This window comes from Eutrigla gurnardus (genome assembly GCF_963514095.1).
Source record: "Eutrigla gurnardus genome assembly, chromosome: 14".
NCBI lineage: Eukaryota > Metazoa > Chordata > Actinopteri > Perciformes > Triglidae > Eutrigla > Eutrigla gurnardus.
Window position 1 is genome coordinate 25,960,484 of NC_139937.1, and position 27,857 is coordinate 25,988,340.

General features: G+C 43.8%; 1 protein-coding gene across 2 annotated transcripts; it reads right to left on the bottom strand.

The window, feature by feature from the left end:
- Window positions 1–280: 280 nt before the first annotated feature.
- Window positions 281–27,857, bottom strand: slc9a1a (solute carrier family 9 member A1a). 2 transcript variants are annotated; one of them, XM_084026346.1, is made up of 13 exons: window positions 26,802–27,857; window positions 17,556–18,028; window positions 16,048–16,298; window positions 14,488–14,705; window positions 13,800–14,002; window positions 10,429–10,518; window positions 9,039–9,109; window positions 8,627–8,803; window positions 7,082–7,208; window positions 6,678–6,776; window positions 5,915–5,996; window positions 5,612–5,668; window positions 281–5,153 (listed from the first exon to the last, which is right to left on the bottom strand). In XM_084026346.1, the coding sequence occupies exons 1-13, from the start codon at window positions 27,070–27,072 to the stop codon at window positions 4,855–4,857; spliced, it is 2,418 nt and encodes an 805-aa protein (XP_083882472.1). In that variant the 5' UTR covers window positions 27,073–27,857; the 3' UTR covers window positions 281–4,854. The 2 variants fall into 2 exon arrangements, with proteins under 2 accessions (XP_083882472.1, XP_083882473.1); XM_084026347.1 differs by lacking the exon at window positions 5,612–5,668 and having other exon boundaries at window positions 26,802–27,855.

The window sequence follows — 27,857 nt, forward strand, 5'->3', positions numbered from 1 at the left end:
ATAAAATATAATGCATATTTAATAAGGTATGCTTGGCACATAAAGGCTATACCACATTACATTTGTTAAATATATGGAAGTTTCACATATTTAATACAAAGATTATAATCGCATAACAATAACATAATAACCATATGAGAGCCACATCATGAATACATTTGCTTTAACTATATTTAACTCCTAATACTTCAGCAGTTTTAATCTGAAATGCAGTTTCTTTACTTACTTATTTTTCCAACATGACCGACGTTTCAACTGAAATCATGAGACGGACACAGCGTTGCTATAAAGTAAAACTTTAATTTGGTATATAGTTTCTGACGTAGTTTCATTTCTGACGGTTGGTTAAACTGTCATTACAGGAATGGAATGCTGAAAGCTAAAGATTCATGAACAAGAAAGTGCACAGTTGTCATCTTTCTGATTTTTACATCATTATATTAAATCTCTAATACATATTTTTTCCTTTATTTGTATATATATATATATTTATTTACTCCCATTTACGCGTATACAAAATAAAAAAAACCCTCTTGATTATTGCAAAAATTTAAGTTTGCAAACTACAACTAATTGGCCGACACATGAATCCAAACACATGAAGAAAAAAAAGAATGAATAAAAATGGAAATGTAGTCCACTAGTTCATCACGTCTTCAGCATTCAGGAGGATTTAAAAGCCCGGCGTCTCCGCTTCAGGACCCCAAACTCAAACACATCATGACCATGAGAAACACGCGTGTCACCTGATCAGCATGCGACGCCTACACTAATTAAAGCCTCTTATTGCTCTCTTTAACATCACGCTGAAGTGCAGCTTCGTTAAAGTGCTTGTGTGGTGGAAGATGGCGGGGGGGAGAGTTGGGAGGCGGAGTGATGACACCGCAGGATCATTATGGTGAACACGTGTGTGTGTGTGTGTGTGTAATTGACGAGTGAAACCAGCAGCTCGGCTCGGCCAATCAGATCTTACAGTACTAACAAGGAACACATCCTTTGTTGTTGTTGCATATTAACAGGTATTATTTATCATTTTGTATTTCCTTCTTTTCTGGAAACCATTCATCTCCATTCATTTGATTGTTACTTCCAAAAGGATAGGTTTGTTTTTCTCTCTCTCCTTATATGTATCCATACATTTCGTTTCTCCTGCTCATGCTGGACCTTTAGAGATCCCTCCTAAAAAACATAAAGCAAAATCCTGTTTCATCGAAATAAAAAGTTAAACAGTGAAACTTAATCTTTAGAGCACGATTCCCTTCTTGTGTTTCACCTAGCCGAGCTACGATAGAGTAACACGAACGGGACAGTTATTCTCCTCAGATTGAAACGTTTGGAAGGTACATGGTTGGTTTGTCGCTGACGGCTACAGCTTCATATTATCTGCTGTTTTACACAGAGAGGATCTCTTCACGGCCAGCAGGGGCAGGAGAATCAAATACAGCAACAAAAACTGTTCAACGTACATAGGAGCACGTCCATCCTGATTTAACAGAAACAGAACAGCTTGAATGCATCCTTCAAGTCTCGACGTGGATTCGTTATGCTCTGGTGAATGAATGGAAGCTAATGGCTGCCTGGAGACGGAAAACAACACAAACAACAATCTAAAACTTGCCAAATAGCCAGTTTGGCTTTAAGGTAAAGAATCTTGTCTGATTGTAATTGATGCCTTTGCCTCACTTTTCCCCGCTGGAACAATCAACACTCCACCGACGAGACGACAGTCTGAGCTTTAAGCTTAGAAGTCGTGTTGATTAGAGTTTATAGTGTGACATTCAGCCTGAAGTTTGCCTCTGGAGTGCAGGTAACAAGGTAAACATGAGATGGAAAGAGTGAAGCTTAGAAACGTCCGTAAAGCACATGAAGTGATGTAAAGCACATGAATCCAGATAAAGCACAAAAAAGGACATTGACGTCCCTGTTAAGCCCCGAAACGTAATTGTACAATAAAACAGCATGTAATAAAGCATGTAATAAAGCATGTAATAAAGCATGTAATAAAGCATGTAATAAAGCATGTAATAAAGCATGTAAAGAAACCAAGATGCTGGTGAGGCAACAGTGTAGTTCATTCCAACACATTCAAGAAAACACCCGGCGTGACTTAAAAGCATTCAGTGCTGCAGAAACACATCCGGTGGGGAAATTAAGTTCAGCCAGCGTTGATTAGAAGACACGGGCGATTTCAATGAGGAAAGGTTTTCATTCGTTTTGTGCGTGGAGCGAGACAAAGGCGGCATGATAACATACGAACACAATGAAATAGGTTCTTCTGTCGGCTGTATGGCTTCAGGTTAAGGTTTCCTGCTCCAAACATTCTCCTCCAGAAGAGAATGTTTGCCCAAAAATACACATTTGGTCTGAAAAAGGAAAACAAGTATGAAAATAGTGCTTTTCTTTCTGAGAGAGGAAAAGTCTTTGGGTTAATGTGAAGCAATCAGGGGTTTAATTTAAGTTTGTGTTCATTTCATCACGTTTGATATCGTGATCATATCCTCTCAGAGATGCTCTGCTTAGCATTCACACAGCTTCATGTATGGATGTTAGGTGGGAGGGAGCGCGTTGAGAAATGAAACCCATCATCGGTCTCTGCAGAGCAGTTACGGGTTAAGTAGAGCAACAAACCGCCGTTAAATGGAAGCCAAATCAAAGAGCATCTGGGAAGATGATGAAGAAATATTCCCAACAGCAACGGATTAATCAACCAGAAGGAGAACAGAGGAAAGAGAGGATACATTAATGCATGACTTCAACAGTGCGTGTAAATATCACTGTCCTTTCAGCGGCAATAAAAAGGACTAGAAGACGGGGAAATTCATTCTGGGATTTAAAAACATAAATGTCATCTCTTGAACCCTGTCCTTGCTGACATCTTTTAGCTCAGTTCGTCTCAGACAGTAATTCAATTTGTTGGGAACGAGACGCGTCAAGGTCCGACCTCGCCTCCCTCGTCTACAATCATCCTTTAGAAATGGGGAAGAAGTGTAACGGGGCAAAGGAAAGGACCGAGTAAGCTCAACAACAGTGCAACTACGCTCATATTTGCACATTTATACACCCGGATTTGCATGTGTGCGTTTGTGCAGACAAAATATGGAGTCTTCTGCTGTAATGTGAGCCGTCGGCATGCAAGAGGATCAGGAAGGATTCAGTGGAAACCAACAGTTTCAAAGTTTGCTTCGCAGAGTGACCTGATCTTTGCATGGCCTTTATGAAAGAAACTACACTCTCCTTGCAGTAAACGAAAAGAATACTTGTGAGTTTAGGATCACAAGATGTCTATGAATCAGCAAATCATCACATCAACAGCTGAGTCTTTTACACGCTGTCCCACTGTGTGCTGGACACAGAGGAGGACTGGGTTTTTAGCGGCTCCTTTAATGCCCGTGTTGGAGTTCAGCTTCGACTCTCGCAGCGTTTTGCCTCGATGGGTTGCATGTTTACAAGACAACATGACTTAGTGTTAAAGGGTCTTCATAAATATAGGATATTACATTTCATTTACATATTTTACACATCTGTACTGCATAGAATTACTTTTTTTGTTGCCATGAGATGCTGCCAGTCTTATGCCGTGGTTACAATCGTCTTTTCAATAAGGAAAGGTATTTTCATCAGCAGTGATTAGTAATCAGCGGGTCTCTAACTGAAAAGCCGAGTGCAACCGCGGCCTTCGGTTTCAGGAGGATGGATTCAGCTCGTCGTGGAGGAAGCTGAACACTGACGTAGAGCACAAATGCTTCTCGTAAAGATCAGAAACAAACGTGAAGAATGGCGATGAAGGACAGTGTGCGTCGGTTACTTTGTTCTGATTACGATCAGCTCCTGTGCTCTAAAAGCGTTAAATATGGCGTGAAGGTGGCGGTTAGACGGGCACTTATTCATTACATCAACACGGAGTGAGATATCTGCTACTAACAGCTCCACTCCTACTCGAGTGAGGTTTAAAGGGAGTTCTAAAATTGAGGTAAAACATAAAACATCTACATGGAAACGTGACCAGAGAGCTCGGACGGGGACTCGGAGAGGATCGCCGACATCAAACGTCTGTGCTACATCACTGCTCCTCTCACGAGCCGCCCAAACGCTCGGCTGTACTCCACGTTTGGAGGTCCAGGCTCCTCGATGCAACAGTCTACGTCAGTCCCTCCACAGCCGTGGGACGCGACCTCACGACTACAAACACTAGAGCAGACTGCAAACAGATCTGAGTACCCCTGAAATAAAACGTACAACAAAAAAAAGACAGAGATAAAAATGCACCAAGTGAAAAGGTTTGACATAAAATGAGGCCAAATATTTAAATACTAAATATTTGAATATCCAGCGATTTCAAGTGACAGGAGGAAAGTAGGTTTTGGATTGAAACGAGCGCCGTGAACTCCAGTGCTGTTTGAAGAAGAAAAGTAGATTGAAGCAGTTTGCTTTGTGGCCCAGCATGTCTCACAGAAGGAAGTTTAACGAGAGAAAACATGGAAAATCATGAAGCAACAAACAGTCGAACATTAAAGTAAAAAATGACATTGTCTGACACTAAAACAGTCAAAGCTTTGGTAATGCATAGTTCTTTCCTGAATGTCTCAGACTATCAGCCATAAAATCCACCATCCCTCAGATAGCAGCTGTTCCGAGCCCGTCTCAAAAAAATAAAGAGCAATGATAATAACAAACTAGTGGCTCTTTTTTTTCTCAGATAATCTTCTTTTGCCTTTTGTTTATTTTCAGTGACAGCAGTTTTGGCTGGTTTGGTTTCTGAACCGAAGAAGATTATTCAGAGCAGCGAAGCGCCCCTCCGTCCTCTAGCCAGTGAAGGGGGCATGCAGCCGGACGCCTCTCATCCGGTCTGCCGTGTCAAGGCAGGAAGGGTTCGTCCTCGTCCTCGTCGGCGCTGGGCCCGGGGTCGCTCAGGCACCTCGTCAGCTTCTGTTCCCTGCCTCCGTCCGCCTCGCCGGCCTTGTTGGCTCCTCGCGGCCCCGCTGGAGGCTTCATGGTCAGGCCCTGGTCGTCCTCCTCCTGGTGGGGCTTCTTCTGGCCGGCCCGCTGGATCTCGTCCATCAGGTTGACGGAGTCTGGGGACTGAGGAGAGGCCAGGTCCACCTGGATGGTCGGCACGGTGTCTGACGAAGACGACTTCATGTAGGCTTGTGGGTCTGCAATATCAGGGAGTCAGCTTTACAAAGGCCTTCAAAGGGACTGAACACAGTCATTCCAAACGTGCATGAACGTACGATGTACAAGGCGAGGAAAATGAAGGTCAACGAAGCTACCGATGTAAAAACACGGCACGAACTCGAGGCTTTCCAAATATTTACAACCAAAGTAATGCACAAGGATTTATAATGCAAGGCATGCAGGGAGGGTTCCACTTGGTTTAAACTGGTTATGAAAAACACATATTCGGACATACATCATGCATGACTGATGTGTGATCAGCAGGGGCGTCGGTTCTGTAATCAACCAGAGTAGGGCCTCATCGATCGTGTCATGAGCTCCCCTCGTTAGTGATGAATAATCAATGACTTGTTAACATGCATCATAAGTGACACATGCATGTTAGGATCGCCGCCGAGTTATCACAACTCAAACCTCCTCTACGCTGGCTACATACCTGGGCAGACTTTGCTCCCTTTCTGCTGCTGAGCAGGTTTGAAATCAGTATCTCTGCCTAAAATGAAACCACACACTGGTTTACATGCCGGCTGCCTCATGCAAACATATTTCCATCAGCGGGGAAATATCTGTTGCTGCAGGTGCGAGAAGAGCTTTCAACTGTGTTTATTGTTCTGTGGGAGCTGCCTTAAAAATCTACCGTCTCCCCCCGTGGGTCCCATCAGTGGCATGGTTTCACATGGTGGCTTTCAGTGTGACGGGGGCGCTATCGAGTGTTTGAGGCTGAGATAGATGTGTTTACCTGAGGCCAGCCTGGCTCTGCACATGGTCGGGGAGTCGGGGGGGGCGGCCGGCACCGTCAGGTAGTTATTCATGTCTTGTATCTGAGAAAACACAGGGATGTTTGTTTACGGGAGGATTTTCTCTCATGCAGGTTATTAAAATGCATCCGTCGTATGATGATAACTGCCAGCGTGGTTACTGTATAGGAGAAACACACACTAGGCTTCATTTCATTGTTTGTAGTACAGCAGCAGAACTAAAGCAGCTCAGTCATTCACTATCGATCGGTAAGCTTAGAGAAACTTCATTTAAATGGCGGGTTGCTACGGCAGTCTCTGCAGAAATGGCTTCCAGCCCACGGCAGCACATTACATTCACCCAAAACAAGAGTCTATTTGCTTCATGTAATTACTCGCTGATGAAACGGAAGTTAGCGGTCGGGCCACTCAACCCTGAGAGGGAACATTAATTTAGGAGACTGAAGGTGGACTCTAATTAGAACACAAATCTGAATTTCTGAATCATTAAATGCTAACGTCCCGGTAGGAAACCAGTCGCTCTTCATCTGTTGCTCTTTTGGAGTCGACGGTGTTTCCGCTGGTTTTCAGCTTCCTGTAATATAAACTCTAATTTATAAAACAGCAGACTGCAGACCAGGCACGCTGCGACGCCATCACACAACGTCTTCTGTAGCGTCGACTCAGCAACAGAACGGGGTTTGTTCAAACATTCGGTGACATTCGGCAGATCGGACAGCCGGCTCGGCGTTGCCGTGATCGTACCTTCTTCTCCAGCACGATCATCTGCTGCTTCTTGATAAGGAAGTCTCCCAAGCCGTCCTCGAACGGATCAACCAGAGTGTGTCTGTTGTAGGAGCGCAGCTGAGGGAGAGGAGGTAAAAACAATCAACAAAAGGAAGTAATGATCAAAAATCATGTGTCTTATATTCAAAGCATTATGACCACAAGGGAAAAATCAATGAGAAATGCCTTTCAGTGTCCCTGAAAATCAAAGTCAGGATTAGTCAATGTATGAGTAGAGCCGCTGATTTAATTCCAGCTCTGCAACGATCAATACACAGCAGTATTACACCACTTTGTTTATCAATATTAATATTCTCTGAACTCCCGGTAATACGAGACTATCTATCTTTAGGTGGTTGGAGTAGATAATCTAACGGTGTTACCCTCAGTCGCGTCCTCTGAAGGTTACTCCTCAGGATCTTCCTGATCTCCTCCTCGCGGCCTTTAGGCAGCTGGGGCAGAGCTCGCTCCACCAGTTTGGCAGCAGGAGGCTTCTTGGGCTGGATGTTCCTGAGAAATACGCAGGGAAACGGTAGATAAATGGAGCGTGCGTGATATTAACACGTGTACACATCTAGAGGCCGTCATGTGAGATGACAATCTGCCCTTAATTATTCCCTCCTCGTACCGAAGAGGAAGTTTCTCACAGGAACTCTTTCTGTAAAGGAGATCAACAAAGTCAGGGGCGTGTTAACTCTGTTGAATGATGTCATTACTGAATTCATTCAGCTGACCGGTCTGACCTCGTCTCTCCGCGGTTTGAGAGGGAAAAAAGGAATTAAATTAAACGTGATTAAACTAATTCTGAACATGAACCGTCTCCAGCTTTTACTTCCATTTAGAAAAGACTGACTAACACTCACACTGGGCATTAATACTGACCGACGCTTCATTCTGTATTTCATCAGAGATACACATAAAAAGAGATATTCGGTCTATTGAAGTATAAAAACATGTTTCTAATTAAACTCATGAAGTCAGTGAAGCCATCCCCTTATTTCACTTGAAATGACTACGAGTATAGAGGAGGTTATGTTAAATAAATGTATTCACGAGGTGTGTTTTATCATGTTGGCCTGAATATTACAACGAGTGAATGTTAACTGAAATAAGTGAGCATTGCATGGAGATATAGTTTATCTCATCAGTAGATACAATATATTTCTTTTATATAGAACAACTGAAAACTGGAAATATAGACCAGCAGATGCACAAAGAACATAATTGTGACCACATAATTACAATAGATCAAATAATGATGTGAAAGTGGTGAATTATGGAGAATTACCACACTAATCTGCAGCTCCCGACCAGTTAATGGAGGTGTGGGAGGTTTCAGGTCATTGTTCAGCTGTCCGGCTCTCATCGCTTTGGTTACTCCAAAAAAGCTTTAAATACTTACTGTGCACCACCTGCTCAGCACCATCAGCAGGCAGACACAGTAAGAGACTAGCTGGCAATCACTGCCATCATCACGCAGGTTCAGACCCAGATATTTACATGACGACCAAAATCAGAGGTAAAAAGAGTGTGATTTTCTTTTATTATTTTTTTATTTTTATTTTAAATTTTAAACTTTATTTTATTATTGGCTTGTTTTAAGGTTTTTTTCTCCAATGCTTTTAATGTTTTATGTAAAGCACTTTGAATTGCCTGTTGTTGAAACTGCGATACAAATAAAATGGCCTTGCCTTGATTATCAGTCTTAAATTCACCAGGGGGACATGACTTCTGCTCTGTTACTGCTGGATGTGTGAATAAGAAAGTATATTCCTAAAATGTTACCATATCGACTGAAAAGTTGATGTTGTTGTTGTGTGTGCTGCCCCCATGTGGCCCGAACAAGCAGGTATTGCAGGTTGGACTTCCATTTGGGGCAGCGCGGTGTTCTGACTGCAGTAACTGAGTGAGTGCATGTTCCTACTTACTGCATGGAGACTGTGGAAGGCATAGCTGCTGGCAGCTTGACTCCCCCTCCGCTCTCCACCAGCTCGATGGCATGTTTCATCTCCATCTTGTGGTAGAAGGCGATGAGCTGTGGCTCCTTGGAGCGTTCGCCTGCGATCAGACACTTCTTCACATACTTCTTGTTGAAGCGGTTCAGTCTGGCAGGAAGAGATGAGTTACAGTTGAAAACAAGATGAAAAGACAGCAGTGGGGGTGAGAACAGGATGGAGATGTGAGAGGTTTGACACACAGAGGGAAAACACTTTCATGCTTACAATGTGTCTGTCTAATAGAAACTAATGGATGGGTGGATAATGACTTTATTAAGGACACAAACCATGCTACGTTTTAAAATGACTCTCTGATGATGTCAGATAACTATGAAGTCCATACTTGTCCTTCCAGTGGTGGTGTCCATAGTGTCCACAGATGTCCTCAATGCCAGTCAGTAGGTGGTCGAGGAACTGGGGACAAAAAGAGACAAACCAAGGTCTCAATGAGGCTTTCCATGTGACCCTCTATTGTACACTGCTAACCTAATCTCATCCACATGACCTTCTAGCGGCTATTCAATGTCTGTATGCACCTCTTGGAGGAAAAGCCTGGTTTTGTTTTGGTGTAGAAACTCTAATTTATGATCAATGTTATTAACTGTAATCACAGGAACACCCCACCACAGATGTTCCACAGCTGCATCGTGTGCCTTTTGCTTCACCAGAGAAAACATTCCTCACAGTCAGAACCACCGCACACCTTCCCATCATAATCAGCAGCAGCAGCAGCAGCAGGCGAGTGTGAGCTTTAGAAATGAAGTCGTGGAGACGACAGCAGCAGACGGGTGACCGGTCGGACCGTATCTGTTAACAATGGCGGCTCAGAAAAGCAGAGAAATGGACCGTTGCACAGGCTTGTTCAGACTGCTGCTGGCCGCAGGTTGCCCTGGTGCTCTGACTCACTCTGCAGATGACAGTCTGACAGGCAGCCGTTGCTATGGGAACAGGTCATTAAGCAGAGCCACAGAATTTACTTCTGCTTTGTCAGTAGAGGCTGATTTACGTAAAGACTGCCCGGCAGGGGCGGGAGTGGGAAGTCATTTTAAAAAGTGGCAACGGGAAAATGCAGCTCTTCTGGTTCCACTGATATCAGGTCAAACATGGACTCTTTTCTTATAGAGCATCAACACATTCACTCAGAGTTTATATGCCGATGGCCTTTCACCAGTTTACTACCGCTCTGTCATCTGAATACATGCTGCCACATGGCCAACACACTTGTGTTTTATCGTTTTTTTATTGTGTGTGTGTGTGTGTGTGTGTGTGTGTGTGTGTGTGTGTGTGTGTGTGTGTGTGTGTGTGTGTGAGAGAGAGAGAGAGAGAGAGAGAGAGAGAGAGAGAGAGAGAGAGAGAGAGAGAGAGAGAGAGAGAGAGGAAGTTAAATTCACTGTAAACTGTAATGAAATGTGGAAACAAAACCGTCGGTAATGTTCTAATCTTATGACATTCACTGAGCTGCACCAGTACAACATATGTGATGCAGTATCACCACACAGCCAGTAGGTGGAAGCAGCGATCAACATTTGATGACCTGAATGGCCTCAGAGGCTTGTTGCTGGAAAAGGAATGTATGATAGTATGACATTAATGTATTACTGGTTTGAAACCAGTTTAACACTGAGGTCATCACTGCAGAGCAACAGGCTCTGGAATGATATTCATGAACCACCAGGAAGTCACCAGCTTCTGATCATGAAGACTGAGGCTGGCTGTCGGGGGAAAGGTCTTACCTGGGTGTGGATTTCCTCATTGATCGACCGCTTGGCCTCTTGTTTCTTCTTCACTGCCAGCAGCTCCACCAGGGGCTTGATGGTCATGCCCTGCGGGTGGGATGAGGAACAGAACTCTAGTCATTACTCACCTCCTGACCTTCATCAAAGTTGAAACAGGTTCTTATCACCAACTCTGCAGTATGTCTTAAAACTGGTATCCGTGAGGTTTTATAATGGCATCAACCTCCACGACATCCGTCACCTGCTCTGGTTTACCATTAAAGATAACGTCAAACAGAGTCTTCATTCATTGAAGTCAAACATGGGCCTTCGTAGTATCACACTTCACTAGCTGGCACTTTCCTCAAACACAGCAGGTCTTCACACGACTTCTCACAACTGTAAATCTCCACATGTGGAGAGTTAAATCCAAATCTTTAACCATACTGTAAATCCATGTAATAGTAAGATAAACACAGTGACATCCTTCTCATTGTCAACAACACAAAACTAAATCATCTTGTGCTTCCATCATTCCCTGGTAAGACATCCTTCGATGTATACGAGTGGTTTCTTCAAATTCAGCTTAAGAGACATTCTGAACTCAACTAAACTGACAGGAAGTGGTGAACATTTACAGTAACACCAGGAAGCTGCTCGTCACTACGCTTACATGTTCGGCAGAAATCAAAGACTGCAGTGTCGTGACGTCACCCAGAGGTTTCTGAAGAGCTCAAAAAGGGGTCATGGGCAGTTTCTCTAAGCTAACACGTTCTGAGGAATGACCTGGCTGGTCAAACATGGGCCCCGCAGCCTCGAACAAGGGTCGCCGGCGTCTACGCACACAACATATTAATGCCTGCGTGACTACAGACCACCGGACCACCAATGAAAGGATCGACTTTAAAGAATGGTCAGACTGTCCAGCTGGATAGTTGGTCTGTCTGTCTGTTAGCCGTTTGATTGTTAGCCTGTTTCATTCTTTTGGACTTCTTCCATAATAAACAACTTAAACCTCAGTTACTTAAACTCAACTGATAAGTGTTTACATATAAAAAACACTTTAATTTAATGCACGTGTTATGTTTGCTGCTGTAAGTGGTTTTAAAGCAGCAACTGGGGTTGTTCCAAACATTCATCCCACATTGAAAAGCAAACAACTCAGGTAAAAAGAGAAATATAAAATGTTCTGTTTATTACCTTGATTTTAAATAGCTGGACACGTTTCTCACAGCTAACAGTAGTTTACTAGCATGGATCTCTGTCTGGTCAGTCGCCAACAGGATGAAGTAAAACACAACCCAGTTACTCTAAGAATGTAAAATCAGCAACCAGTCTGCTGTTTGGCTACGGTTGCATTATAACCAGTCTGTGTGTGTCTGTGTGTGTGTCTGTGTGTGTGTGTGTGTGTGTGTGTGTGTGTCTGTCTGCACCTCAACGCTCAAGCATATCATTCTGCTGCTTAAAGAGATTAAGTTGGCCATCTGGTTAACTGGAATAAAGGGGATGATGATGCTCTTTAATAATGGCCAGTCCAAAGGAACCTGCACTTTTACCACCAGGTGCTTATTTCACTTCAACCACCAAACAAAACATGTGTTTCTCTGCTTGTGAAGATTGTTTGGTCCTCATAAAGACAGACCGATACAACAACAATTAAATTGCATCATAAACCTCTTTACAACCAAGCAGACAATTCAACTAGGAATCCAGAATCTTAACTGGTCGTATTATAAAATGGTATTCAGAACGAAGCCAACACAAAAGAACGGTTATTCCTACATTGAATTGTCATCTACATAACGGTTATCACCATAAAGATCTTCACTTCTTCCTCTCTTCTAAATAAAAACACAGATTCGACACCACTCTCACTCAGAGTTTTAAATAACTCCACATTGCAGGTGAAAGGGGCTCCCCAACCCATCGACCCAGCAACAGAGCGCTGAATCCAGCAGCATCAATAAAAGATGTCTCTGATCTCTCCTCCGAGGAGACACGTCGTATCTTCAGGGTTTTATTTTAGCTGCTTCCATTCTGTTCCTGCAGTCTCAGCAGCAGGAGGCTGGTTTATCTGACATGACGGGGCCGATCAGGTTTATGGACAGCAACAACATCACATGCTGGAATCACAGGCTTCTAGAAGTTAAGTAGATGTTCACTCTGTGGGAACATTCCGTCTCTACAACAAACTGATGTGTATTCTTCCTGCATGTTTTACATTTGATGCATGAATTAGCAAACCTGCCTTCCGGTGGACTACAAAGTAGACGCTGTAATTACATTTTCCCAAACCGGCTGGAGATGTTTACTCCAGCCAGAAAAAATCGTGGCCACTTGATGCGACTTCAAACGAAAGCTTTTTCTAGTGAGAGTCTCAAACTTACCTCCTGCAAATACGTGAGTGTTTCTTTGATGTTCAAAGCTCCACATGACCAGTACGATTAGAAGGATTATATGAGGACTCAGAATGTTTCTCCGACTGGTGGCAAATAAGACGGTTTTGTTGGAGTGTGAATTCACACAGTGATGGAAGTCAAATTCAAACGAGGCTTGGACTAAATTCTACACAAAAAGAAGCCGTTGAAGTGAGGAAATGTGTGAATAAAATCCTGTGTCTTACTCGGAATAGTGCACCAGAGGGCCAACAGTACGGTAATGTTTCCACAGGACATTTAGAGTCAAAAACGCAGGATAACATCCCATAATAAGGCCAAGACATGATGTAGGCCAGGGCTGTTGAGCTCCACATTTTCAGAAAGCTAAGGGACCTTTCTGGTCTCATAAATAACATTTTGTCTTCTTGCTATGTGTGTTTATTGGGTACAACAAAAAGTGGAACCAAACATGAAAAAATATTGAAATTTAAACAAATTGTCCTGCAATCCTACACCACCCAAATGTTTGGATGAACTGCCACCTGCAGTCTGGATTAGATTGGCGGTGCTATGCATCTAGAGTGGTATATCGGTGGAAAGTCCCTGACAGAGAGACAGAGCGTGCAACCAAAGCAATGTACTCTTGCATGCATGTGCACGGTGTGGTGTAAGAGGGTAGAGACGCTGACTGAGACTACACTGATCGGTACTCTGATGGTCTAAATAACTGTCATACTGTTCTATGATCCACGCGGATATACAGCCTGTTTTCACCCCGCAACATTATCAGCTATGCATGTTTGCCAGAAAATGAAAGGTTCATTGTGGCAAAATGTCCAATATTTGTGAGATTTTCTTCCCTTTGGGTTTTAATTGTATTTATATGTAAATGGAACAGATCTGATCAGTTGAATAGGCCTGATGTAGGACACAAAACAATACTAATACACATTCTCTCCTTATAAAGTCCATTTAGACCAAAAGTGAACAACCTGAACTGGGTCCTCGTACCTGAACAAACACAGTGAAGAAGATAACGGTGATGATGGCAGTGAGGAACATCTTTCTCATGGCAAAGTGCTCCTCTTTCAGCAGGAAGCCAAGGGAGAAGGCGATGGCCCCTCGCAGGCCACCGTAGGCCACGATGAACTGGTCCTTGGTGGTCAGCTTGACGATGCGGAACTTGTTGATCACGAAGGTCAGACCAACCACACCTGGGGGTCACAGTAATGAGACTGTGTGTTAATGTTACAGATCAGATGCAGTAATGCACAACGACACCTCGTCATTCTCTCACTTCCAGTCTCTCTCCAACACTAGTAACTAGTACGACCAATCATAAGCAGAAGGACTTGACGGCCTAAAGTCAAACGGAAATCCCTGGCGGCGCTTCCTCTCACACCGCCGTCAGTTGTGTGATGAAACATGATGGCGACATTTCCTCCTCACAGTGTTTCCAAGTTCTCTTTTTGAGAAATAGGTATTTTTTTCACACACCTAGACATCCTTTTTGTTGCAAATTAAAACCGACTAAAAAGTGTGCAATAATACATTTATCTTCTTTGAAAATAAATACAATGTAACTAATAAAGCTTTGATGAGATCTCTCATGAACCCCAAAAATAGACACTATAAGAAACTAACAACACTTGATCTGTTGCAGCTTAAGCGTAGTGAGAATCATTGCGGCAGCACTGACCTATGACCCGTGCCACCAGACACAGAATGACGGTGACGGTGACGAAGGTCCAGTTCCAGGAGTGAGGTCCGTCCACCGTGGCCACGCCCAGGAAGATGAAGATCAGGGTCTCGCTGACGCTGCTCCACATCTTCAGGAAGTACTTGATGGTGGTGTGGGACTTGTGGGATATGTTGGCCTCCACATAGGGTCGCATCACCGCTCCACATGATATTAACCTGGAGGGAGAGGAGGCAAACTGTTTCTCACATGTCTCTAAATGTGTTGTAAATGCTCAGTAAAATCAGTTTCCCACTAAAGGAGGTCTGTAGACACTCAGCTTGAGTCTGGAACCATGTGACCCCACCAGAGATGTCCTCCTCCCTGTCTGGTGACCACTTCTCTATTCCATTCTCATGCAATATTTCTACCTCAAAAATATGGAGGCCAGAAATGAAAACCGTCCATGTCCTATAAGCCGCAGCAGCTGCTCAACATTCAGCCCCCCAGTTCCTCCTCCATGTCCAATATTGGTTTGGTTTTAAGGCTTTAGGGAAATGATGAAAGGAATCCAGTAAGGCGTTTCACTTCTTCTCTAGAAACCTCGACTAATCACGTTTTTGAGGAAAGCTGCAAGAAGGCAGCCACAGGTGTTGGAAGAGATTGGCCCTGATTCTGAGGGGAGTTCATCATCACCTCCTGTCTGCAACATCAATAACTACCAGCACCTTAAACAGAAAATGGATTGAGTCTTGCAGGAGGAGCTGATGACAAACGGCCCTTCAGAGACCGTTGGGATGTGGATAAATCCAGGCCTGGTTTAGGTGACGTGGGATCCCATTTATTCACCATACCACTGGTCATACAGAGTGCAATCTGTAGATGTACAGTTGAGTTACTGTCATAGTGCAATGACTGAAATAGATTTTCCCTGCAGCAGCGGGGCGGCTCTATATGACATCTCTACACCGAGGGAAGATCCACATCCTGAAAACGTCTGATGCACGAGGGACGTCTCTGAAACAGCTGGAGTTTCACAGATACCAGACACGACACACCAGACACTCAATTAGTAAATGTGGAGCCTGTATGAAGCAGACGCCGCGTTAGCCGAATATTTTCAATCATAGACTGAATCTTTAACGCTGTAACGCTAAATCTGAAGGTTGGATGTGTATAGATTGACAGACTCCGCCTTTAAATACGCCTATGTCTTATTATAACAATTATTCAAATGACCGGGAATAATAGATTATTTTTTTACAACCTTGTCCGTGAAAATGACAGACAAAGAGACAATACAAGTCTCACTGTTCTAATAGGTGTAAAGACTCCACTGAATGCATACAAAGAAAAAACAGATGCATGACGTTCTCAACCTCATAAAAAAACAAACCAAATAAAACCAGAAAATGCTTAACCTTCTCATCTCATGGAAAGTCTTAGCATGGAAAAGATACAGTAAAGTGGTGGTAAAGTAAAGGTTGGGCTGAACAGAAATACAACCTTTAATATAAATATAGTACATTCCTGAAATGTGTAATCCTCTCTATCCGTGTAACCACCCACCCCAGAACTTACGCCATGATGCCTGAGAGGTGGAACATCTCCGCTGACAGGTAGGCCATGTAGCTGTACACGAAGACGAAAAGAGGCTCTATGACACGCGTGTGGGAGGTGAAGCGTGACGTGAAGGCGGCCAGGATCCCGTAGATGGCTCCCACGAGGACGCCGCCCAGCGCCACCACCAGGAAGGAGATGACTCCCAGCACACAGTCCAACACAGTCACTGAGCCAGCACCTGAAAACTCCTCAAACAGGTGGTACAACACCTAGGAGAAGAGGAGCACCAAGAGATCATATTAGCAACATTTATAAACAGTAGCTGCATGTCAGAGCAGAGCACATATTTCTAAAACTCAGGTTATATATAGACATGCAAAAAAGCATTGTTGTGGTATCAGCATCTTCCAGTTAGCCAGCCAAGAGCCAAAAGGATAAAAACGATGTGTTGTTCTTTACCAAGCACTTCTTTTCCTCCCTATGGGGATATACAGACTCCTCTAATGCCAGACCAGATAATCATACAGATCAAAAGCTCCAAGGTGAACGAGCTCTGGCTCTCCCCGGTGCCTCTACGCATCGACATAATGTCCACTCGCTTGTTTAACTGTGCGTTGAAGCCAAGCTCAACATATGACCTGGAGGCAATGGCCCTCGGTCAATGAGCATACTCGGAACGATTTATGGAAAAATTTAACACAGTATTCACTCAAGCAAGTGTTGTGATAGCTGATGTCAAAAACACTGGTGGTGGAAACTAAAGCCTGGGATAGCTATGATGCTAAAGTAACTGTAGATGGTGCAGTCTGTGAACGGCTAACAGCTGGTGTGCTGTGAGCTCGGGATTGTTGCGTGGTGACAGAGTGGTCACCGGATCTCTCGCTGTGCGTTGACAGGTTAAGTCTATCTATACGGTCATGAGAATTATTTAATTTAATATCTCGTGATTAGTGTAGTGAGCTGTAAGCTGCTTCCCAACACTAAAGTTTTCATTTGCGTCAACCAGAATCCTTCTGGGAGAAAAGGTTTACAAATGAATGGATGCTTCTCATCAGAGTTATTACTGCCACCCAGTTATGGCTGTGATGGTATGCAAGATAATAATAAACACAAGCAATATTTTTGATAGTAGGTGATGTGATTTCTGATATATTCTCTGATATTGTTTGATTTGTGATTATGAATAAGTCATGTTTCATTTTTGGAAGTATGGTGTGTATTGCTGTTCTGTACTTGTTCTATGTACTTTATTAAAGTGTTGATGGTTTGTAGACGTTTTATCTCGCTGGTGTCTTGATGATGGACCACGCCTGTCATGGAGCTTGTTTGCTGATTGGCATGCATTATGTTTCAATAAAGGTGTGTATTCCTTTTTATAAAAACATTTTGAGATCCGAGCAGGAAACTGATAGCCTAGCACCTTTGTGATGCGTGTATAATTAACAAAACAAAAAATATATCCTATGTACAGAAAGGCATCTAATAGACCACTCTTTTGGAGAAAACAGCCTGTTTGGGTCACTCACCACAGTGACAGCATCGTTGAGCAGAGATTCTCCAAACACCAGGATGTGCAGCAGCTCATTGATGTGGATCTCCTCAAACACAGCCAGCACGGCAACAGGATCCACGGCCGAGATGATGGCGCCGAACAGCAGGCAGGGTAGGAGCTCCAGCTTGTGGAGGTCGGACGGATTGTCTGGCTGGATCTGGCACACGGCGTACAGCACACCTCCGATGAAGAAGGTATTCCACAAGGTCCCCACCACGGCAAACACCAGGATCGTGCCCAGGTTCTCCATGAAGGGACGGATGGGCAGGAAGTAGCCGGCATCCAGGATGATGGGCGGCAGCAGGCAGAGGAAGAACAAATTGGAGTCCAGCACTGGGGGGAGCTGTTCTCCGGCCAGTTTGATGAGCCCCCCCACCAGCAGACCCACCGCAATCAACAGGCAGCTCTCCGGCACTATATTGGACAGACGGGGAATCATGTGGAACCCTGGAGAAATAGAAGAAAACATAAGAAACGTGGAGGAAGAATGAGGGGGAGTTTTGCTAGGAATCTATTACCAGACTCATTGTTTTAGGCCGAACAGGATTTGTGTGTCTGTGTGTGTGTGTGTCCACTTGAGTGAGGGTAAATTAACTGGAATTGTTCCCATCGTTCTTTCTGACTTTATTAAAAGGGAACACTGCAAATGTGAACTGAATTCTTGCCGACAACACAAGAGCAATCAGGTGTGACATACCACACTCCAGTGAGTACTAGCACCGCCCCGGTGCACAAATTCTAACTTCTGTAGAATTGGAGGTAAGAAAAAGCTACGCACAGTTTGTACACATCGGTGACAAAACTTGTCTGCACTCAACTGAGTATTTTGACTGCTATCTGTCTATACCAGACCACCTTTAAAGAACTGGTAGTGTCAGAATGTGTATAATGTTATAATGAAGTGGAATCTCCGGTCTTGAAGCTGTGTAGTTCGGTGAGAGAACATGAGAAGCATACTTTCTGCTACTGGTGTGACACATAGCGAACTCAATGGCCTTGGGAATTCTTGAAGTAAAAAATAGAAATGATATGCAAAACATTTATTTTGGACAAATCTCACATGACTATAAACATATAAAAAAGTTGCCAGTGAATCAAAAAGAGAATCTTTCAACTTCTCTTTGTCTTCTCGTTTACATACTAATCCAATTTTGGATAAGTTCCACATAATTGAAATAACCTTTACCATTATCTCTTCCCTGAGGCTGCATGGCTCACATGTCACAGCACAAGCAGCTCTGCAGTGATTCCCGAGAGCTTGTTAATGCCTTTACAAGTAATAGGACTTGCCGCCTGACATGACAAAATCTTTCTGTCTTTAAAAGGAGCACAGAAACCATCACTCCTGAGCTGCTATGTTTCATCTAAACACACAGAAGGCCACATATATACACAGTGAGGTGATCGGACAACTGCAACCTGTGCATTAATCGGGAAAAAAAGGGTCTGCAGCGTGCATCTCATAGTGAGAAATCTTTCCCCGGCTATATTTACTGTACACTACAGCAGCACACGGACATGTCATTTCCCAGCTGGCACTGTACCAGATGATGACACGCTACATTAACACATACACACAAACACACACACGGAAATATAAACCGAATACGGCTACATGCTCACATGCAGGCTCAACAACCTGATAGGGGCAGAGAATGACTGTTAATGCATTGCAATACATGAAATAGATGTGCAACGTATGACAGGAGGAGCTCATGTAAGACATAACACCTGCTTTGCATTGCATGCTCCAGAAGGGTTCAATGCCCTTGTGAGTGACGCAGGAAGATCTGGATTTGCAGTGGGTTTCTGTGTATGTGCTAGAGACAGGAACAGAGGCATTGACGTGCTAATAGAGCCACGTCAATGCCTCTGTTCAAGTTCTTCAAATCTGCCCTAAGCTACAGCTGTGAGACGGAAATATGTACCTTATCTTTTTAGATTTAAATGCATGAACACAATTTTAATGGTTTTGGTACCAGCTTGGATCAAAAGGACTCATGACTGCACACTTTAAACTATCAATAAGCACCACGGCTACCAATGTGAACCTGTTCAGGACCAAAGTGGACTATGCATCAGCGCAGTAGCCACGGGGTGCATTCCCTACCGAGCCGAGGCAGGCCATGCAGGTGAACAGCTCGGGCCGGCTCCAGTTTTGCTTAAATATGCACAATGAGGATGGTGGAGCAGCTTACTCACTAACTAACACATTGTTATGTAATGGGCCTTCCACCATGGTATATGTTGCAGGGCTTTGTATTTATAATATGTGAGAGTTGAGCATCAGAAAGTTTCTGTTAGATTACAAGACATCTGACGTTCGGGGAGGGACGTTCGTACTCTGGCAGCTTGAAGACAGCGCTAATGCTGTTTCAATACACAAACTCAACAAGTGTGTGTCTGTGTGGATTGTGCAGCTGCAGCTGTAACTCTGGATCTTTGAGGGAAGATAGTGAAAGAGTCTGTCTTAAATGATCTAAGGAGAGCTAATTTCCCCGCCGAGAGCCGAGTGTTCCCTTTTCAATACACTTTATTAGAAAAACAGGATCCACCCACAACTCTGGAGGAGTAGCAGCCAGGTGGGTGGACAAAGATATTCTGTGATAACTGCTGGAAACACAGTAAGCTGAAGTCTTATGTGACCCCCCCGGAGGCTTTTGCAGGATGTTAATGCCACAGCTAGTTATTTGACTATGCAAAGCACAATGTCTCTTCATCTATCAAGAAAGCATCAATCTGCTTACCAGAAGCTTCATAATAAAAGCTAAATTATGATCATGAGTTAATGGTCAAGAAGCCGTGTCTATATTAAGTGTTTGAGACTTCAACACTGCAGAGATCTCTGTTCAGTCCCCTCCCTAAACAATTTGAATTCAGGCAATGTACATGATGTGTGCATTGTCTTTAATGGAGGACGAGCACGTTCAACCTGTTGCAAGCAGAGCAGCAGACGCAAACGCATACAACAAGGCATTATGGGAACCAAGGAAACACGATCCGCAAACAGAGCATTTGCAAGTCAGACCTTAGGGCAGCCTTGTACCCTACATCTCTGAGCAAACATATTGCATATCCGTTTGCATCTAGTTCTACCGTTACAAAATAAACATCATTCATCAACGGCTGACTGAAGGCAAGGGTCCCGTCCAAGAAGACATTTACAGCATTATCGAAGCACAGATGTATTTAATCCTCATAATTGATCAGCCAACAGCATGTGAATGAAAAATTAACAATGTATGAAATGTGACTTCTTCGAGGGTAGAAGGGGTTTTCCCTCCATGCAGCCAATCTTACACCTGGGAGTGGTTTAGTTGAACAAGCTTGTGTTCGCTACTGAGCAGCCGGAGGGAAAAGGCTTTTTAATACTCATGATAGAACTACACATGCTTCAAAGCTCTTCTGGAAAGAAACAGTTCAAACAAACAGAGTGTCATTGGAAACCAAGTGTGATTATTATTAGAGGACAAGGAATCCCATGATTCCTTGAGTGACCTTAAGTAATGAAGCTGAGCCAGGATACTTTTAGTTCCCAGCTTTCAATAACTGAACCATGATCCATAAATAGACCCAGACAAACAGGAATAAAGTTGAATCCGGCAAATAAAATCAGTAGGCATGAAGACTGTAGGCTCATTTTGTTCAGACTATCAACACCCCTGCTGAAGTTCTGTTGTGGTGTTCCTGTCAAGAGTTTCATGGCAAATTCACTATCATCATGCATCACCTTCAATATCATAGCAGTGCCACAACATTTCCATATTCCAATATAAGATGAATCTAAATCGGTCGCAGCATGAGATCTTACATTCTTGAGAGTCTGTACATTTTGCAAAAATGTGGTATTTCAGCAGCTGTGGACTCGCCAGCTCACAGGAATGTCTTTTGAATTCTCAAGCATAGAAGATAACTTTAATGTTTCGAATGACCGAGCTCTGCAAAGAAATCCATTTACAGCAAACCTTCAATAAAAGATGGGCAGTGTAGAAAAGAGCTAACGGGCCACGACTGGATGGACGGAAACCTATTAGTGCTGGTGTCTCGAGCAGTTAGCACACTCAACACTGGATCCAAGAATAACACCCTAAATCACCCATTATCATTCATGGGTGACAAGTGAAGATGGTGTATGCTTGACAACCTGAAAGAGAAGGAGACAAAAAAGCCATTGCAGCACTGACCCTTATAAAAACCCTCAACACATCCAGGACAAAAGGCTCAGTGGAGGAAGCCAGACATGTCCAACTCGGGCTAAGTGGTGACAGTTCACACGTTCTTAAATCTCTCCAGCGTGACTCCAATTATGGCCTTCGGCGCTCATCAAGTGAAGAGCCTTACCACAGGAGATAAGATAAATGAAAAAGAGGGCAGTGAACCTCAGTGAACGCGACTGTGGTGCCTTTCAAGACATATGTAAGAAGGAGATAGGTGGTGAGTGTTCACAATGTTTCCTTGTCAATAAAGGCAGGTGGTGTGTCCTTGCCCCATTCCCTCCTGAGTGCCTCTACGCAGTAGGGTTATTGAAACCCAGCAAAGGGTAACAGGCTTTGCACAACTGCATGTGTACCCAGTGTCAGCACTGCCTGGTACTTGCTCCACACGGTCATTTCCAAAAGCCAGGTACTGTGTCCTGTTGCCAAGTGACTAATTGTTCACTGCTGGCAACCAAATCTGCCGGGCCGAGCAAGCACAAAGGAGAGAAAACATTTAAACAGTTGCTTTGTTGAAGAAGGAGATCGATGATACGTTCGCTTGATTCTTCCCCGAAGAAATAGAGATGTTAAACCGGGTGGCCAGCATTCCAGCAACATAACATATGGACTGCAGGAAAGGTCAAGAAACACATTTACATGAGAGTGAAGCAGGCCTTGTTCCTGACAACGGTGCTGTGTAGAAATGACCCGTTTGTGAGTCATCAGATCACGGTGCTCCTCAAGTTGCTTGAGCAAGACCAGAGTTGGTTTAAATTAATAATGGCCTGCTGTTGCTGCTATATTTATTTCAGTATGATCCTGATGCCATAACAAAACAATTACCAGTACATTTTTATGGTTGTCTTGAGACCGACAAGAAATAGCTGTGTTTCCTTTCCTTTGATGGTAAAGAGACCAAGCCAGTGATCTACCAATGAAACAGAAAACAGCCTCAACTGCAACCGCCAACTGCTGTAACGTCCTTCATAACGACACCTAAAATGATGAATAATACTTGCAACCCTGTGACGTGTGCAGAGAGCGGAGAACCATCAACACAATCAATATTCAATAATGCTTTAAAAGCTTAAAAGTCTTCAGTTGATTATATATATATATATTTTTTTTTATGAGACATCTATTTCTAAAGGACATGTACTTTTTTTTTTTACCTTTAAGAAAATCTCTGCTAGAGATAACCTAAATAACACATTGAAGATAAGATGTACAGCTCGTATCGCATTTATTCAAGCTTTGCCAAGGGTGTGGTTTCCCACGCAGGCTTTATGCGATAAGGACAATATTATGGCCCATATCTCTCAAAAAGTTTATCAAATCCTGTTAAGTAGAACTCCACAAACAATGCATGAATTTAACTTAAAGTTGTATGCTTTGTCAAAGTCTTAAACTGCAAATGGTTGATGCTTCAAGCTTCAAAATGATATTACATTTTAAATATATATATATATATATAGTTACTGTAGCAGGAGGTACTACTAGCGACACATCACGTCCATGAATGCTTACGCAGGTGGTTTCTGGGTCAACCAAGGGATACTGATAATGTCTCCCACCTAAGTTATCATCTACTGTTAACTGGAGATAAAGCAATCCTTTAAGGAATGGGCAGGTCTCTGGGTGAACCATTAACTTCACAAACACACAAGCGAAAACAATCGCAGCCTTTGTGAAACAGCGTTAATCAAGAGATAATCGGGTCTTGGAAAATGAACCCCTGTGCAGTTTACATCTTTAACAACACGCTGCGAAACTAAATTTGAGATCACAGAGTGATGTCTGGTCATTAGAAAGACATAAACAACCTATAGGAATGGGCACATTATTTCTCCTTATGTCACGTTCTCATTTCTAAATACAACAACTAACAAATAACCTGACGGTTAGGACTGTTAAATATCTATATTTCCACTTAGGGACTTCTACTTGAATAGCTTTCAACTTAAGACAAATGAAATGAGTATAACACACGCAATAATTGTCATTTTGTGCTTCACCTGTAATTATAAATACAAGCTCCTACAAGCTACTAAGTGTGTATTGATGAGAACCAGTTCAATTCTTTATTTGCACTGCCACAACATTCTCGACAAGTGTGGAAGTAAAACTGCAGCACTGCAGAGAACGTGGTCATGTGGTGACTATTAAATCACTGCAAGGCCTGCATGGTCTTTGTCTACCATTAACTGATTCAACAGTCTCCACAAAGTTACAAGCAACGAGAAATGTTTTTCCATTCTTGTTGAAGGGATCCACAGTGTCACAAATTAGCTAAATAATACTTCTTTATTTCACTTTGAGTCCAACGTTCACATTGTCTTCATTCCTACTCAGAGGAATCAAGGTTCAGGGTGCAGTCCAGCTAGCAGGAACAATAGAAAACTATACACTCAACAGAAACTCTCTTTGCCATGCCGCTTGGCTTTCATGGAGCGCCACATTTAAATAAGACACACCCTCTCTTCAAATTGTTTGACCAGTTTGGAATTATAAACGGAAGGTGAGCCTAACAAGACTTGTAAGACATGTTATACGGAGATTCGTTGGAAGTAGGGGAGGGAGCAGATAATGCACTATACATGGATAACTGAGAACTAAGAAATTAAGGAACTGTGAACTAAACATACACACTGAACATATATCATATTTAATCCCTGAATGTAAAAAAAAAATGTGCAATAACATCTTGAAATAACATATCCCATGAATATGCCTGATGCCAATAATGTATACAATGTATACCTCTCTGCACTCATCCACTTTTTATTTTTATTCTTATTTTTATTTTTCTACATATATACAGTATATATTTCTATATATATATTTATTTGTAAAGTTATGTATAGGTTGTTATGTAAATTTTGAAACTGCACTTTGGGGACTGCTGTACATAATCTCGTTGTTCCTGTAACAATGACAATAAAAGCAAGTCTAAGTCTAAGTCTGAGTGAAGGCTGGAATCAAGCGGCTTCACAGGTAAATTACCTAAAGGTGTGTCACACCGCCCAGTCATGTAGTATTAATGTTATCAGATGTGACCTAACAGAGAGGTCAATACGAAAGCCGGAGCCTGGTTGATGTTAGATGAGGCCATAAACTATTGTTAGCGTTACAACCCTACTACAGCGTACTAAGTCTTGTTTATGAGTGTCTTGTTACATATTACATTCATAAAAACAAACTGGAACAAGGTCATTCAGACGATAGCTTGGCTTGTTAGCATGATTTCTTCCTGATTGTAACCCGTTCATACACACCTTCTTCTTAACACAATGGATCACTTTATGGGGACAATATAGTAGATCTTCTATTATTCTATGCTAGTGCCGATTATAACTTTTAAATCATGGCTTGATAAAGACTTATTATTCATGTGTGATACTGGTAGCCTCATTACAGAAACCAAAGCAGAGGGTGTCTCATGAATATAAAGGCCTTGACACTTACTTTTAACACTCTTATGAGTGAAATTACATCCCCCGAGTTTTGATTTATTACACTGGGTATAATCAATTCAGGACAGAAAGGCACCGTGCACACCGACAGGGTTGCTTATGAGATAAATGGACTGTGTGGATTTGCTTTTAGGCTGAACATGAACCAGATGCTGTGTCGGTAGGTAGAGCAGTGTAGCAGCCACACTGATTTACCCAGACCCCTTTTCAGTCATTCTGGGGTAGTCAGAGGCGTAAGCTCACTGCTGCCAGTGCATACACCCCCCACCCCCTTATTTACAGTACCTCCATCAATGCAAGAGGTGATATGAACATTTCACATTGCGGGAATCCTGGCAAACATAATAACTATTCAAAATATTCCCCCCACAATCATCCTAATATGCTTTAAACTCCCTTAAAGAAGGTCTCCCTGGATTAAATGTTTTTTTGTATCCTACATTTCTCAAATGAGGCTCTATTTAACATGTCTAGACTTCTATCCCAATAATGGAAATTCATGTACGTTAAAACCTACATCCTCTCCCGCCTCATCCCCATCTCTCACTTTGACTCCATGCCCTTGAGCTGAGCCACCCGAGCCAGGTGGTCCCGCTCTGCCGTCCCTCTCCCCAGAGACACCGGGCTTCTCACCCAGACAGCGAGGCAGTATCCTCCCCTGGCTACAGGCCGGTGCTCAGTCAGGCCCCCTGATGTCACGGGCAACTGACATGCTGCTGGCTCGCAGCAAATAAAGATAGGAGACAATGCGGTGTTTTGTGTAAAGCACAATGCGAGGAGACATTGATGAAACAGGGCAGTATATATGGAAAGAAAGAGGAAACAAATGAGGGGAGGAAAGGAGGGAGAGGGGGACAAAGAGGAAAGTGAAGAGCTGGACAGGCGTCTTTCTGTGTGCATCACAGTTGCGACTCAAATTTCACTTTTGACATCCTTTGTGAGAACGCCTGAAGGCTTGGTCAAGGCAGGAGGTCCCCCCCTGTTGAAAACTTGCCAAACAGTTGCTGTCCAACACGGAGACTGCTGCACCAAGCTGCTTAGTCATCACCGCCTCGAGGAGTTCACGGGCAGCATCAGAAGACCTGATGAGTAATCTGTATGAACGGCAATATAACCGAGCTCACGCTGGTTAACCGGCCATGTCAAGCATCTCTAACTGGTAAGCAGGCGAGGAGGCAGCGTGGCTGGTGGTCCAGAGGTTACGTGATAAATGTCAGTCATTGTAAACGCCATCAAAAAACCTATAGGTTGTCACATGGATTGTGAATCAAGACTTGCACAACATGCTGGAGTTATGTTGTCTTCAACATCCACATGATGCAACCAGCAGACTTTGACATGGGGTCAGCTGTACATCTGAACAACTGCCTGTCTTTGTGCTAACTTACCTGCAATGACTACAACACCTGTCCTCATAACGTTAACCCTTAGCTAGCAATTTCCTGAAAGAGGCCACACACACACACACACACACACACACACACACACACACACACACACACACACACACACACACACACACACACACACACACACACACACGATACTCACCCAATTTCATGAAGGAGGCCAGCAGCACCCATAGCGAGATCTCGAAGGGGGTATGCAGGCGCTGGTAGTCGAGGCTGAGCACCGGGAACGCCTTTTTGGTGTAGTTTACGTGAGCCACTACGTTGTCGTTCAGATGTTCCTGGTGACCCACATCCGGAGAGCTGGCGGCTCCGAGAGGAAGCACGGAGCCCTCCAGCAGAACCAGGACCGTCAGCAGGAGCAGCCCCCGCTCCGGGAGAGTCCTCCCGAGGCTGGCCGTCCTCGGAAGCATGTCGGCGAACACAAAACAATAAAAAATGTGAATCAAAAATGGGAGTTGGTCCACGAGGAAGTTCGAGGAAGTTGAATATACAACTTCGTGACGTCACTGGAGTTAGTTGAGCAGCTCTTCAACCGTCGAACATCTTCCGCGAGGACACCCACCGTGCGCGAGGACACCCACCGTCAGTTGGGCTAGCTTAAACCGAACCGAACGTCCATTGTGTCTGTTAACTTTAGCTAGCTCGACCTGCCGGCAGACAAGTAAAAGAACCCGGTCCCTCCGACACCGGCCGCGGGAAGAAACAGGAAGCGGCCGAGATGCTGGAGAGAGTTTCCTTTTAAACACAAGAATGTGTCGTTGTTTTTCTCACCGCGGTGTTTCACAAGTTACTATGAGCGTCCTCCGCGTTGAAAGACGTCGTTGTTGATGCTCCAGGCGCACCGCGGCGTCGCCCTCCGCGCCGCTCCTTCTTCCCTCCGGCTGCCCGAGGTGAAACGCGGCGGCGGGGCTCAGACGCTGACCTTGAAGAAGAGAAGCCCCACTGATGCCACATCGCATTCTGCCGCGCGCCTTCTTGTAGTTCAACTTTCTCTTTTGCGTATGAATGACCCGAGTATGCGACAAAACCTCCCGCGTCCCGCTGGATGACAAGACCTTGGTCGGGGTTTGGGAGGTGGGGGCTCAGCCCGGAGGGTAGGAGGGGCTGTGGGTGTGTAGTAGAGTGCTGCTCCGCCCCGGCTTCTGAGGCTTGGTCCCGGGGTGGCGGCTGCTCTTCTCTGCGGTGTGAAGCTCCG

Excerpts from the sequence above, each read along its gene's own strand:
- slc9a1a (XM_084026346.1), bottom strand. The coding sequence starts at position 27,072 with ATGCTTCCGAGGACGGCCAGCCTCGGGAGGACTCTCCCGGAGCGGGGG. Across the intron at positions 18,029-26,801 it reads GGCCTCCTTCATGAAATTGG|GGTTCCACATGATTCCCCGT; the intron begins GTGAGTATCGTG and ends CTATTTCTCCAG. Across the intron at positions 8,804-9,038 it reads CACCACCACTGGAAGGACAA|ACTGAACCGCTTCAACAAGA; the intron begins GTATGGACTTCA and ends TCTTCCTGCCAG.